Below are 16,280 nucleotides of genomic sequence, written 5' to 3'. Positions count from 1 at the left end.
AATGCGAGTGTGTTTGTTGGTAATACACTTCTTGGCCATTCGACCAATTGCTACGAAACTCGATACCGTGTTTCCCCGAAAATAAGACATCCTCTGAAAATAAGATCTAGCTAAGGTTTTGCTGAATTGCTAAATATACGGCCTCCCCCGAAAGTAAGACCTAGCAAAGTTTTTTTTTTACTCGTAACCGTCCATGACAGATAGTTGAAAGTGGCCGTTGGCTTTTTGAAAGTACAGCCAATGATTGGTCAGCCGACAAACACGCCACACGGCATGATTTGCATAAGACTATGACTTCGGAATCACAGATTTGCGTAACGTTACGGCTGGTGATCGCTAATTGGTCGACCGGGAATCACGCCACATCATACTTGCATAGTGCTACGGTTCAGTAAGCACTAATTGGTCATCGAGCCCGACGTCGACGCTATAAAAAAAAGTTAAGTTGAAACGGGAGAGAGAAGTCCACTCTCGCACGGGAACTTTGTAAGTTCACTTCGGTTTTATTTGAGTTCAGTTCGACACGACCTGATATACGTCACTCTAGTCTAACTTGGACTTGGGAATTTTTTTGTTCAACAATGAATGTGAATTCTTCATGGAAAAATAAGGCATTCTCTGAAAATAAGACCTAGTGCATCTTTGAGAGCAAGAATTAATATAAGACACTGTCTTATTTTCGGGGAAACAGGGTAGTTACGTTTAAATACTTCTAACTTAGATCATGTCGTACAGTACATCCCACCCCAAAACATCAATTGCATTATATAATACAGTAAAACCTGTCTATGGCGACCACCCACGGTTCCTTCAAAACGTGGTTTTTTAGACAGGTGGTCGTCCAATACAGGTGGTCCTGTAATAATGTATTTCCGTACGTATTTTGCGCACTTTTTAGCCATTTCTACTAAAATACAAAACTCGAGGTGTGCAAAATAAGCGAATTTTTTTCAATGATAGAGCTATTGGTATTAGCGAGGTTGCGGTCGAAGTTTTCAACGCGAAAACGTGTACGTCGGATGTTCAGCGCCGCCTTCCTGTAAACTTAGAAGTTTGACAAATAGCATTTGGAACGTCAGTGGGATCATGCTCGACGTTCCAAACGCCATTGTCAAACTTCTAGGTTTACAGGAAGGCGGCGCTGAACATCCGACCTACACGTTTTCGCGTTGAAAACTTCGACCGCAACCTCTCTATTGTATTTTATTCTTATCGGATAACCCGATTTACAGGCGTCGTCGTGATATTATAAGGCAGATTTAATACCAATATTTTACAGATTAATACAATACTCGCATTTTCTCGATTATAATGAACACTTTCTTTTTTCCGACTTAACTAATTCGAGTCTGTTCTCTTCGTTCGCTTTTCGGTTACGTGTATTACGTCATCGATATACAAGCGCGTCCTATCTCTCTCACTTTGGTTTTCGTTACTTTAATCTTAATTTAACTTTTAAAATACTGTATTTTTTAAATATTTAATATTTTCTTAAGTACAATAAGAAAAATTATTAATTAATTAATAAAACGATTTTATTATTTTTTCTTATAATACGATTTCATTACATTCCGCGATTGTAATCGGACAATTGCAGAATCGAAAAAGGAAGGTTGCCTGGAAACTGATTTTTGCATTAATACGTTTATTGTTTTTTGAATGTTTTGCGTGCGAAAATTACTTGGATATTATTTTTCTAAAAATATCGTAGAAATAAGGTAGGTTGATACAGAAACTATTTATCGCACATGTACCGTATATAAGCTTTAAATAATAATAATTAATAAATAAATTTTATCAAACGATGAGATCAGCCAATTAATTGTATCTTGTACAATATTTTATACCCCTAAAGGAAAATACTGTAGGTCTATGGTAAAATAAATTTCGTTTTCCCACAGTTAAAATTTCGCTGCTAATTGCCGTTGTGATAAACCATTTTCTTTCACTTTGATAATTTTAATTTTAACACGATCTTCTAACGACAGCACTTTGTATTTCTTTCGTTTTTCGGACATTTTCCAACAAACTGAAATGAATTTCCTTTGTTGCTAGACTAATTTATTAACACCTGCACCTAATTTCAAGGGTGGGAGAAGTGCCCAGTGTGGGTTCGAACAAGAGTTTAGACTAATTCATTATATTAGGAGGGAGAAACGTTGTTGAGATGGGTTCGAACAATAGTTTAGACCAGATATATTTGCGGAAGTGCTCGCTTATTACAGTTATATGTTGTTTCGGACCAAAAATTGATGCTCACGGTTGCGTTACATAGGTGGTCGTTTAATTAATACAGGTAACTTATACGAACACTCTATGGATAAACTATTCGGTGCCAGAAAATTTTGCCCGTTTTGACAGATGCCCGTCGAATGTACGTGGTCGCCTAAGCAGTTTTCGCTGTATTCACTGAATTACTGTGACAATGATATAGCGTGAAATAGATAGTCTATTACTGCGATACGTAGCACATAGCACTTGCCTGTGTGGAGTATAGTAGTGTTTTGCCCCCGAACATCATACTTTTCTTGTTATCAATAAAATCGTATCAGCCATATATGTAACTCCTTTTGGGGAAAAATTTTGAATCAAAGTAATGTTATTTCCGTTCTAAATCGGAAGTTCGAATATAGTTGCAGAATGCACCATATACGAACATAGAAAGTCCACGTGATCAGCCCGTTGGCTAGGCCCGAACCCACGACCAGTGTTCGGTGATTTTATCTATTCGGCAACTGGTGGGCACTTTATTGTGAAGGAATGGTATTTGTTTATTTTTTTTTAAATTTAACTCTTTCCGCCACGCGTTGGCATTAATAGAGCCTTTCATAGGAAGCCCATTGTTGGTTTCCAGGTCCACAATGGATGGTGAGGGACTGAGCCCGACTTAACCTGATGAACATCCCGCAAAATTTTTAAGGTTTTCTCATCTGACCGGAAGCGATACCAGATCCCCGACAGCGACAGGCTATTACCATTAATCGCTCGGTCATCCGGCCATCGGGTTTGTATGGTAAAGAAAATTCTTTTCCTCTGAATAATGAACAGTAAAGATTTACATTATAGCACTAGAGAAATTCAAAAGTCTCCAAGCATAGGCGAAGTTTCTTTACAGACATTTACAAAACATAGAATATAATCTATATGGATAACATTAAATTACCTGTACATACAAAGTATATATTTACTTTTTTGGTATTATTTGCATACACACATCACATGTCAGGTGATTTATATTTTGTGTAAAGACGTTTCATTTATGCCGTGTTTACGAAAATCAAAAAGGAAAGATTATTGTAACCGTCCATTGATTACGTATACAGATTTGATCCGTGCCCTTTGTGCTGTTACCATGATATACTTTTGACAACCTCGCTTGAATTACGTGTACAATAGTTTATGAATCCCTTCAACATTGGAGAAATGACTTATTGTGTAACTGATAGTTTACATGATTAGTAAATAGGCTCATAGAAACAGACTTATGTTCTGTTAATACTACTAAAAACATTCATGTAGACCAGGGCTTCTTAAACTATGGATCGTGTTTTAGGTCGCTTAGCGAAATCTTGGGGTCGCGAGATTTTAATGCAAAATATTGTAAATAATTTGTGAGAGTTTGAAGATGGCACGCTTTGTGTCATAGGTTTCGTGAGTTGCGCTTTTATGTCACTTCTAGTGCAGTGAGACAACGATTCAGCAACACTGATTGTAGTGTGAACTAGTCTAGTGTTGTCGCTTTTCAGTGTATTCAGTTATCTCATTTCCATTGAACCACAAGAGTGAACTGTGGTAGTACACCATTATTGTTTTTGCAAATCTAATATATAATCGAGACGGGTTGATGATAATAATAATAATAAGCGCAGAGCCCGGTTAGGAGTTGAAAGTTGAAATTTGGTACACAGTTAGAGTACGTCACGAAAACTCACACTAAGAAGGGATTTTTCGAAATTCCTCCTGGGGGAGAAAGACAGGATTAAGGCTTAACACTTCCACCAACAATGGAAGTGTTAAGTAACAATGGAAATGTTAAGAGAAAGCGACGTGCAAGATTTACAGGCGCAGATGCAGTTTTTTCGTTTTTGCGGGAAATCGAACATATTTTTAGAACCATCTAAAANCCTTCCACATTCCTTTCATAAAATTTTCATTAAGTCCAACTCCATTCGAGATATGACATGTGATCCCTCATATCCACATATCCACCCACTTCCTCGAGGAGTCCTGTTTTATGACATGTGATCCCTCATATCCACATATCCACCCACTTCCTCGAGGAGTGCAAAATATAACAGCATCGATATCTCTTATATACAAGTTATCATGCCAAATTTCATTTCTTTATCTTTACTGCATCCTGAGATATAAAGCAAAATAGAGGCCAATATACTCACACAACCAGAAAATTTTTACTTTTGGGTTCAGGGAATCTCAGAAAAATTTGACATGATTACAATACTATTGTTAGTGTATAGTTTTATACATGATATAATAACATGTTCCTAGAATATATCTTAATACAAAAATATTTAATAATTTAATTAATGAACATTGTGTAATAAAGAAGTACATTTAATTTTAGGAAGCCGAGGAGCTTGCTTCAATTCTGGAATTACCAAAGCCAGATAGTCTTCCTAAAAGTGTTGAGAAACAAAAATCTGGCGATGTATCCAATAAATATCAAATAAAACCTTTATGATGATAAAGTGTTTGAAGAAGAAAAGTACGAATCTAAACAATGGAAGTGAGTATCATTTTATAACTTTTTAAGGTTTATTTATTTGAAATTTTAATGTAAATCAATGTGAACTATTTTATTTTACTTTTAAATTTAAAAGTAAACATTGTTGAACATTCTTCTATTTGAAAATTAGGCACACAATCAGCAANTTTTTTCGTTTTTGCGGGAAATCGAACATATTTTTAGAACCATCTAAAAGTTCTCTAATTAGTCTGGAAACAAGGGGACCCAATTCTTGCATTCTGTGAAAACGGGTAAGGTTGACTGTAACGTAATAATCTTTATCTTAGTTATTGTTACTTTTGTCCGAGCAACGCCGGGCCCACCTGCTAGTTTGTATATATCTTTATTTTATATTTTTTTGGAGTCGCGAAAAAAATCACAATCATAAATGGGGTCGTGAATAAAAAAAAAGTTTAAGAAGCCCTGATGTAGACAATTCTTTCACCTCTTCTACTGGTATTTTTTTTACTGTTATACATAACAGAAAAAAGTATGGAGATTTAGCAAAAATGATCCTTCAGAATTTTACATTTTTAAATTCGAGGATCTTGAAACGTGGAGAAATACGAAAAATTTGGGGTATTTTACTGTATTTATGGATACTAGTGTGTATAGGAGGTGCGAGTTTGTTCACCCTGTTTGAAGCTTAATTATTCCCGTACTTTTTGTTGAAAATTTTTGAAATTTTGCGAAGAGATTTGTTTATTAGGGGGATCGATGCTATTAAATTTTGAAGGTTAAAGGTCTAACGGGTGGGGAGATAAAGGGGGTCTTGTCATAGTAGGGTCAGACTTAATGACGATTTTATTCGTTATTAGTAGGGGAAGGTGGGGCAGGATGAGGACGTTAAGGTTTGAAAAGTCATAAGATGGCAACCACTTTAATGAGAACGATAATTTTTTTATTCTCGGCAACTTCAACATTTGGTAATACACTAGAGCGTCGATTATCCGAAAGTCAATTATCCGAAAGAATTTCAGTCGGCAAATTTAAATTTTCGCCAGTGATGTGGAGCTGCAATCTTTGCCTATGTCTTGGGCTACTCAAATATTTTACGTTTTTGATACTAAATTATCTTCTGAAGTATAATTTGTTATTGTTTTTATATTTTTCAATATATTTATTTTGTCTATCTATCTATCTTCTCAGCAATATTAGCAATTTATTAATAAATATTTATTTTGTTTGTACAAAATAAAAAAATAATTTTTAACGATACAATAGTCTTCGTTAGGCTTAACAGCGACGAAAATTCAACGCGAAGCGACACGCAACAGAGAAAAATTTCAACACGGGATAGATTAATATATTTTTTCGTACATAATCGGTTATCCGAAATATCGATTTTTTCCTCCCCGAACAACCCGTCTCCAATTGATTCGGATTATCGACGCTCTACTGTATATAATACAAAATTTAATTTTTGAAAAACGTTTTTAAAAACAAGAAAATATAATATTTTAAAATTATATGTAAATGCGCCATCTTGCCCCATCCACGGGGTAAGATGGGAATATTATTTTCATTTACGAGGAGGACAAATTAAAATGGTTAAACTGTCGTTTTCTTCAATATTGGCGCAAGAACAATGCGCCCATTTATCACAGCGGCTACATTTATTATTATTTTCCGAATAAATAAATAAAGAAGTTTGAACTTACTCGTATTTACTTTACCAGACGATAATCACTTCGCGCATGCTCAGTTTCGCTATTTTGTAAACAGACGATATTTTTTCTGTAGAAAAAAATTTTTATTTCGATTGTTATCTCACATTTTATTTCTTGTTAAGATAGTATTTAAATTTAAAAAATGTTTTCACAAATAAAATAAAACGTAAAAACATAAATAATAAAGTAATACAGTATATACTGTATAAATTTATTACAGTTAGATATGATTTAAAAGTGGAATATTTCATCTTCTATAAAAAGATTATTTTTAAACTTATTATTTTATATATTCGAAAAAACGATATAGAATTATCAATGACAACGAATTTAAAACTAGTTCGCTGCATTATATTGTAGTGCCTCTAGCCAGCGGCAGAATTCGTGGCCAACCTTGGGCCCCCACCATCTTGCCCCAACGTGCACTTTTCATACTGACTGCAAACACGGGTCGACTTTATTTCAAAACTAAACAATTTCGGTCTTAAAAGTTACTTCGAATATAATAATATCTTCATCTAAAAGATAAAGTAAAAGTTCGCAATGATGCTTACTTTGTAGAAACTTTGTAGCGGGAGTAAAATTAGATGAAGTATTGCCGAAACGCGGAAAACCGTCTTACTTCCAAACAAAGAGAGCGATTTGGACGTTCTCTCGCTCCATAATCTCTTTTGAGGTTGACATTTAGTTTCCCAAATAACGGCTAGATGAAAGCGCGTTAACCACGAATAAACAGACGTCCCCGTATTACCCCATAGCCCCATCTTGCACTACCTTCCCCTATATATAATTTTTATATAAAACCCTTCCCTACTCTCAAAATTAGACTTTATAATAGTTAAAAATATAAAAAAAAACATTTTTTTACTAAAATATCGTAACAGATGGCGTTACACACCCAGTTTTAATTGTTGCCGGGAAAGTTAAGCAACTCGTTGCTGAGTTTTTAAGTGTGAGTGCTAAAATCGCCAAATTTACAATACAAAATGTTCATATTATTTGTAATTTATAATAAGTATTAAGATAACCTTTTCAAATACTGTGATCAAAATCCCACATATATAAACACTTCAGAAACACGGTAAATTCTTTTTGAACACAAAAAAAGATGATGGATTTTTCGCTACCTCTTAAATTGTACGCGTAATTAATGAAGGATAGAACGTTGGCATATATTTTTATACACTTAATTAGCTAATATTTAAACTTTAAACGATAAAAAGTGAGGCATACACTTAAATTTAATGCACGAATTCCGTTTTTACGACTGTTATAAACGAATCTATCAACGGTAAAATATGAAAATATTGAGTAGTTTATCACAGAAAACAATGGAATAATTTAAGAAATATGTTATTATTTGAATACTTCAGGTGATAGACAATCTAAGAATGTATTATATGTTATCTTTGACAAACGATCTCTAAGAAATTCTTAGAATATTTGCTTCTATAACCTATTGTACAGTGGAACCCCGGTTAACGAACTTAATCCGTTCCACGACTCCGTTCGTTAACTGAATTGTTCGTTAACCGAAGCAATTTTTCCCATAGAAATTAATGCAAATGCAATTAATCCGTTCTAGTCTCCGAAATTTTTGTCATTTGATTTGTAATATACAGTAATTTTCTTTGATGAAAATGTAAGAAAACGTAATATATATCATTACAGCAACAAACATGTAAACTTTGTTTAATAAAATAGCACTATAATAAACTACAACATACCTTCGTTTGTTGTAGTTGGTGGCAGAAAAGTGGAGATATACGAATCTTAATGCTTAGAAGGGGAATCCCCTCCAAAAAAATAACGGGTAGCACTTCATCGGAAGATTCTTCGAGTCGAAGTCTCTTTCGGTAAAAAAATCCACCAGTGGCTAAGTGGTCTTCATACCTCGAACACGGGGAGTTCGTTCGTGGGTTCGCACCTCGCTCAGACAAGCTGGCCACGTAGAGTTTTCCGGGTTTTCTCCACGTCTGTAACGCCTAAATAGGGGCCAGTTTCCCTTAAAAATACCTCCCAGAAGGCATTCCCTCTAGTCAGATCGCCCAAGTGTTGCGTTGCCATAACTTAACAAAGAAACAAACTCTTTCCGTAAGGAACAAGAAATTGATTGTCTTACTGTTTTAATCAAAATTTCCCTCAAATGCGATAATGCATTGTAGTTTATATTGCGTTGCCGTTTTCTATTGCCACTATGACTTTTTTCTTTCTTCGATGCCATATTGATTAAATATATAAATCACAAAACTGAAAAAAGAAGTATAGCACAAACACTCGGAAAAGCAATGCTTAACTCGCGCATGCCTAACACCAACTAAAATTTGACACAAAATACCGTTACGTTCGTTATCCGAATTTCGTTCGTTATCTGAGACAAAATTTTTGCAAAATAAAAGTTCGTTAACCGATTTGGTCGTTAACCAGGACGTTCGTTAACGTTCCACCGTATCTTTTATCAATGACAATTGGACTTTCAGTGTCAGCAGTTTAATTACTTCTTGTAATTTTGTACGCGATATGAAGTACGTAATTGTAATAATTTCATGTATTTTATTATATAAATAAAACATAAATAAATGCATGCAATTATTAATCCGAAAATGTCACCAAAACAGTTAAAAATCATGCAATTAAATGTACAGTATACCCCCTATAACACTATTAATAATTCTGTGTTATATGAATTCCATGTTGTACGAGTCACTTAGGTTTTACAAATACATGTGCCGGGCTGTAAACGGCTCACGTATTTGTAAAATCTACGTGACTCGTATAACAGGGAATTCATATAACACGGAATTATCAACAGTGTTATAGGGGGTCTACTGTATTTAACTTTTATAAAATATTATGCACAAAAAAAAACAATCAAAATGTATAAAACTTTGACCCTAAAACTTTCACTTAAGATGACACATCTGTACTGTTTAATGCCTAATTCAGTGTCAAATTAATATTTATTACCCGGGCCTTTTATCGCTAAGCTTTTCATATATGGTCTCGACTTTCATCTGTCTAAACCCTTTCTCTATATTAAGGAAGGACAGACATCCGACAGACTGACGTCACTGGGAGTTTATAGGTCGACAGTTTAAAAATTGCAGTCCAACGAACAATAGAGATAACACTGTTTACGGTTATAAGGTTAGCCTAATAATCTGTTTGCCTTAGTTTAGCTATATAACAAAAGAAAGAACAAAAGGAACGTCATTAAAAGGCAGAAAAATGGGAAAGTTACTATTTAACTTCTTGCTATTGACTTTAGCAATATACCCAACCTTGGCAGTACCTTCTACTCTAGCACAATTCATACGTTCGAGTAATGAAACTGCCGAATTATTTTTAAAATTAATATCAGAACCACAGATCTTGGACCGCGAATGGAGTATATTTTACAAGTTTGAAGGAATTCCTATGCGAAAAGTAAGGTTTTTATTTTTAAATTTACAGTAGAGCGTCGTTTATCTTAAAGCCGGTTATCTGAAACGTCGGTTAACCGAAAGCATTCCAGTCGGCAAATTTAAATTTTCGCTAATGCTGTGGCGATGCAATCTTTGGCTATATCTTGGGCTACTCCATTATTTTTTTTTGTTGGTGTGTGTTTTAGCTGGCAGCACTGGCACTTTTGTGTGTTTTTCTGAGGAGTGTGTGTCGTGCTGAATCGAACATTTTTGATACTAGATCAACTTCTAAAGTATATATACTGTATATTTGTTTTTATATTTTCAATATATTTAATTTATTTGTAAAAAATAAAGAAATAATTTTTAACGATACAATAACCCAATTATTGTTTTAAAAAGTTTACGTTAGGCTTAACATCGACGAAAATTCAACGCGAAGCGACACGCAACGGAGAAAATTTTCAACATGGGATAGGTTAATACATTTTTTCGTGCATAATCGGTTATCCGAAAAATAAGTTATCCGAACAACCTCAGTCCCCAATTGATTCGGATAAACGACGCTGTACTGTATTTGTTTTGTTGTTTAATTTATAAATTTGGTTGTTTTTTTTTACAGGGAGATAAACCGTTAGTTGAGTTTAGTTGGAGTAATTGTGCACCATCTGCTCCTGTTCGCATCAAATCTTTGCATATTACTCCAGATCCCATCAATTTTCCGGGTGATATAACTTTCGACTTTGATATTGTTCTTAAAACGGAAATAGCTGCACCGTTCAAGGTAAGCAATTTTTAAATTTAATTTAATATTTTTAATTAGAAATATCGAATAATCGAAGCGTAAAGCTGAAAGATTCAGTCCTTTGAAGGTACCGTATATGGGTTGTTTGAGCCGGGTATTTTGATATATCGTTAGATTTATTAAGAGCCTATCATAAACAAAAAAGAAGTGTGAGTTTGCAGAGTTGCAGAGTGAGTGTCCTTTTCTAACTGCAACTCTGCAATTGTAATCTTGATCTTTAATGTTATCTTCGTTCATTGAAATGATGCTCTTTTCTTTAGAGGGTTGTTCCCTCTCCTAAGGCGTGGTTATAGGGAAGTCAGAGCGGTGTGATGCTAGATGAATACATGACAATAGGTGCATTCTTGACATTACAACGTTTGCAAGGATCCATACAGAAGTAGCGATTGGTTAAGTGGTCATTAGTAGATTGCTATCCAAGTTAGCAATTAAGTGTCTTGATCCCCGTTAGCCATGCTGAAATATGGTTTGAACTGAAATGAGCCTTCAGGATGTTTTCAGCTTCTTGGAGCATCTGCAACTAAACCGAGATGGGTACTAGATAAAAATGTAACGTAATGCTTGGGTTTTAACCTTTGGATAACAGAAAGATTTATTGTTATTTCCGAAGAGTTGCATAACGAACCGTACTGTTTACGTCACTGCTTTCATGTTATACATGTAATTTATAAAATAACGTAACGTTTGTTACCCCTCGCCCCACTATCGTGTACTATTCTTCAGTACAATTACGGGATTGTTCGAAAATATACGTAAATTTGAAGTGGGAATGTTCGACAGAGTTACGGAGCGTTACAGGAGGGTAGGATTTCAATACAATTTGAAAAAATATTGCATATGTTACCGCTAAAGCTCGAAATCCGTTAATGTGTACATTACCTAGCTAATCTGCAGATTAACTAGGGTGATCCGTTAAGGCTGCGAAAATTGTTCAATTTCTCAAATTACCTAGGTAATTTGCAGAGTATCTAGGTAATCTGCACATTAACGGCTTCCGTATCGTTAAAGTTCAAAAGTTTGTTTCTTTCACTTCCTTTCCCCACTCCTTCTTTTTACGTAGATAAATTTAAATCCTAGAATGCAAGCAAGCACCGAATTGGTGAGTAAAATCAAGAAAAGATTCTTCGCAAACCTCTTTAGCGAAGATTTAAAATATAATACGTAGTGTTTTAATAACAAACCAAAGTATGATTCCATAATTGAAGATGTAAAGCAAATAAAAGTTTCCAAGAAGAAAGAATCATCTCGAGATTATCAAATAATTCAAAGGTGTGATGTGTTGACTGTACGAGGCTGTGAAAAACTCATTGAGCCGTTGTCAGATGCGCGAGAAAGGTTTGAAAAAGTTTGTCCATGCCGGAGAATTGTTTGACATTCGATAAAAACTGAAGAAGACCTTGAAAAATTAGAAGATTCACAAGAGACTGTGATTATGAGATCACAGTCAAATCTTACTCAAGAGGACATTCCGTTATCCCCCGCTTCTACAGAATCACCTATAGAAATACAAGAATTTACCGATAGTAATCTTAAACTGCCTTCTATACCGTTGATTGATGATGCAGTCACGAAGAATATTCAGTTACCCTGCACCTCCAAGGAATCGCCTCTGCAAGTTGAAGAAGTCATCACTGAGTTACTCTCAACTTCAGCAGAATCGCCATCACAGTTTCGTACGGAGCCTGTAAAGAGCACTATACAAGACATAGTCTGTATTGTTTGCTCAAAAGCAGCATCAAGTGCTCACAAGTGTAAATCGTGTAATATGTTTGTTCACGCAGTTTGTGGTGAAGTAGATCCTAAAGAGGAAGGGTATGGTAAGAATGTATTGTGCATCATCTGTAAAAAGAATATGGATCAGAAAATACAGCGTGATGAAGCCAAGAAATGTTTAGAAAAGCAAGCAAAGAAAATGTTAGCAGTTTCTAATGCAAAGCACCCAAACGTCGATGAAGGTTTCGCTGTGAGAATTAAAGTACCCGAAGAAGACAGAGCAAAAACTGATGCACGTTCAATTTTAGCTGTGGTTCTTAGTAAAACAGAGGATGGCTTTTATAAACTTGATACTAAAACAGGTATTTTAAAACAATTGTATGCAAAATCTGAATTCAGTGTTTGCAAAGAGAGATTTTTAACGAAAGAAGATGGATGTCCCTGCTGTAGAAATATCTTTACGTCAAACAGCAATAAAACAATCCCTTGGTACTGGGCAGGGTTTCAGAAAATGTGACTGCAAATCTAAATGTACCACAAATAGGCGTGCTTGTCGCAAAAACCAATTGCTACGTAATTCAAAGTGTCACCAATCTTTAGATTGCACTAATAAGTAAGTACAATTTTATCATATGTTTTGCAAATTCATTTCCCTAATTGTAGTAATATTTTAAACCGTTTGATTTTTGTATTAAAGTTTTTTTAATTGATTGATGATTGATTCAATCAACTAATTTGTTGATTGTATTAACTTGATTCTTTAGATATTGAAAATTAAATAAATAACATTATGTTAATTTAAGCGTACAGAAACGTTGCTGTTGTTCCAGCAAAAATCTTATTTTCACTTTACCGAGTGCCTAGTAGGTAATTTGCAGATTACCTAGATAATCTGAACATTACCTAGGTAATTTGAGAAATGGAATAATTTTCGCAGCTTTAACGGATCACCCTAGTTAATCTGCAGATTAGCTAGGTCAGGGGTCGGAATTAGCGGCTCTTTGCATAGACGTTTGCGGCTCTTCGGACATAAACTCCAATTTCATCTCACCTCATTTCACCGCAGCCTTATAACTTATGAGTTTATGAGATAGAGCCGCCGAACAAACTTCGACTTGTTCTCCTTCCGCACATGACCACACTCGCGTTGATCAATATGAGTCTCATAAGAGTGGTAGCATTTGAAGCATATCTATATATATAACCCATTGAACGCGTGTCCGTCCATCCGTGTAACGTTATGCCGAAAACGGCCACTAGAGGCGCCTCTGTCGTGTGTCGTATTTCGCACATTTAAATTAATATGAGGCTCTCTGGTACTTTTGTTATCCTGTTTTCATGACAATTTGGCTCTTCTCACTTGACAAACTGCCGACCCCTGAGCTAGGTAATGCGCACATTAACGGATTTCGAGCTTTAGCGGTAACATATACACATAAACGTACTGTTAAGTTTATAGTCTCTTTTTGGAGTTTACAGGGATATTTTGTATTATCTGTGTTTTCCGGTTTTCCGTGTACACCCGTACACCAGTTAGCACGAATAATCGGGAATTCGATGCATTTAAGAAAGATATGTGATTTGTTTTTTAGTGTTCAATAACGCTTTAAAAAGAGAAAAGTACAACTAATGAAAACAGCAAAGACAGTAATTCAAAAATGGAGACAATCATTAAGCTTTCTTTATGTTTGAGTAGTTTTTATTCTGTTCTTTTGTGCCTACCAGAGGCCAAGGGAATAAAACCACCGAACACTGGTCGCGGGTTCGCACTTCGCCGCGGGTCAGGCCATGTGGAGTTTTTCGGATTTTCATCACGTTTGTAATACTCGAATAGGGGCATGTTTTTCTTAGAAAGTACTGTTTCCCGGGAGGCATACCCTTGAATAGATCGCTCACGTTTTGTCTTGCCGTAAACAAATGTTTATCTGTAAGTACAGTAGAACCCGTTTAAGAAGTTTCTTTTTGAGAAACTTCTTCAAACACTTCTTAACAGAGTCCTACTGTATTTATAATAAATATTTTTTATAAAATCCAATCCTACCCTTAAAATTAAGTTTTTTTTTTTAAGTTTAAACGAAAAACAGTTGGTACTAAACGTTGCCGGGAAAGTTAAGCAACTCGCTGCTAGAGTTTTATTTAATGCAAATTATCAACAACAAACGGTTTTTCTTAATCAAGAATGAATTTTTTCACATATTTTCATTGTATTTTCTTAGCTCGACGTCGACATGAAGAAGAAAGTGCATTCCGTTTGGGTTGAAGTGCCTTGCAAAGACCATATCGGTACCTGTAATTTTCCGGATATTTGCGTTATTTTGGATATATTTTCATCTATTGGATGTCCATTTAAGGCGGTATGATTGAACTGTTAATAATAAATATTTTGCTAATAATTATGTTACTTTGAATATAAAATTAATTGGTTTATAAATGCTTAATAGTTTATAAATGGTTTATAAATACACTTTCATTTTACTTAAGTATACCAGATGCTGGCATAATTCGTTTCTGGAAACTGTTAAGCGGGTAAAAATATCCCATAATACATTGCAAATTGGCTTATGATTTCCCCAGCAGATGACACACCAAACTTGCAAATTCCTAGTGGAATAATTGTGACCTATTCTTAGCGTCACGTGTCCTATCGCCTAAAGGTGGACGCGAACACGGGCCAACACATCACTGATGACGCAGTATTACCAATGCTCTGGTGTCTAAATAAAAGCATTAACAATTCAAAAACTTGGGCTTTTTTTATATTTATATAAAAGGGGCCTAGCATGTCCACATATACATCACACACTTAAACCTGCCACATCATACGTGTTAATATCGACTGATATTAAACATTGATCTTGAATTAGTACTGTATATAGGTCTACACTGTACATAACAATATCTATAACATACAACACGTAAGATATTGAATAATAGTTACAATATTTAAATTTAATTTATGCAGTAAAAAAAGGCTTTATATAATTATTATTTTTTCCAGGACGAGTACAAGTTAAATTCTACGACTATAAAATTACCTGAAATTCATTTACCTGATTCTATCAGCACTGGTGATTATAAAGTTAGAATCAATGGAAGTCATGACGAAAAAACATTATTTTGCTACGATTTTAAGTTTTCATTGCACGTAAATTAATACTTTATTAATCTGACAATTTATATGAATACAAGTAAACCCCCTATAACACTGTAGATAATTCCGTGTTATATGAATTCCATGTTGTACGAGTCACTCAGATTTTACAAATACGTGAGCCGTTCACAGCACGGCACACGTATCTGAGTGACTCGTACAACATAGAATTCATATAACACGGAATTATCTAGTGTTTTTTTTTTATCTAGTCATTTTTTTTCTGTTCTGCTGTAATTGACTGAAGTTTGCCTTCTTTTTGTTATTAATCCTTTAATTAATTGTATTCTAATTATTCAATGTAATAAATATGTAATAAGATATTAAATAGTTTTGTGTGGTAATGAATTCTTTGCTTGTGTTTTGAGGATTTTGAATCATTCTTAGGTTTAATGAAAAACCCTTATTTCAAGGATTTNAAATAATTTATATTCAAATTACATCATTTCTATGACCAAGGGCGGCGTATGGGCAACGTGAGCCACCACCTATGCCTCGCAGTCCGAAGGGCCTGACGCCTCGAAGGTTTATGCATTACTTAAAAGCCGCGAATGCGACGAAAAAATTTTACTCATCATAAAACAAATAAATAGTTTGACAAATTTTTATTCATAAAAATGCAGTTTCAACTGCTTTTTATTTCATAAAATCCGTTTTCTTGCGCCACCAGAGGCCTTTTAAACAATAGGTAGTCTGTTTGTGTTGGTCAGTAGTAGTCCAAATTCAATACGAACGTTTGTTTCTTTAAAATTTTATCACAATTTAAATACAGTATTTACTTTTAATATTA

The 16,280-nt window shown here is 34.7% G+C and overlaps 1 protein-coding gene across 1 annotated transcript; it reads left to right on the top strand.

The window, feature by feature from the left end:
• Positions 1-9,611: 9,611 nt before the first annotated feature.
• LOC111631366 (ganglioside GM2 activator-like) lies at positions 9,612-15,568 on the top strand. Its single transcript, XM_023375629.1, has 4 exons — positions 9,612-9,843; positions 10,444-10,605; positions 14,556-14,693; positions 15,338-15,568. Exons 1-4 carry the CDS (start codon positions 9,646-9,648, stop codon positions 15,491-15,493), a joined length of 654 nt encoding a protein of 217 aa, XP_023231397.1. The 5' UTR covers positions 9,612-9,645; the 3' UTR covers positions 15,494-15,568.
• The last annotated feature ends 712 nt before the right edge of the window (positions 15,569-16,280 follow it).

Source organism: Centruroides sculpturatus, unplaced genomic scaffold (genome assembly GCF_000671375.1).
Source record: "Centruroides sculpturatus isolate CEXI.00-Female unplaced genomic scaffold, Cexi_2.0 scaffold91, whole genome shotgun sequence".
Taxonomy (NCBI): Eukaryota; Metazoa; Arthropoda; class Arachnida; order Scorpiones; family Buthidae; genus Centruroides; species Centruroides sculpturatus.
This window is presented reverse-complemented; position numbering and strand designations above follow the sequence as displayed.

Excerpts from the sequence above, each read along its gene's own strand:
- LOC111631366 (XM_023375629.1), top strand. The coding sequence starts at position 9,646 with ATGGGAAAGTTACTATTTAACTTCTTGCTATTGACTTTAGCAATATAC. Across the intron at positions 10,606-14,555 it reads AAATAGCTGCACCGTTCAAG|CTCGACGTCGACATGAAGAA; the intron begins GTAAGCAATTTT and ends GTATTTTCTTAG. Across the intron at positions 14,694-15,337 it reads TTGGATGTCCATTTAAGGCG|GACGAGTACAAGTTAAATTC; the intron begins GTATGATTGAAC and ends TATTTTTTCCAG.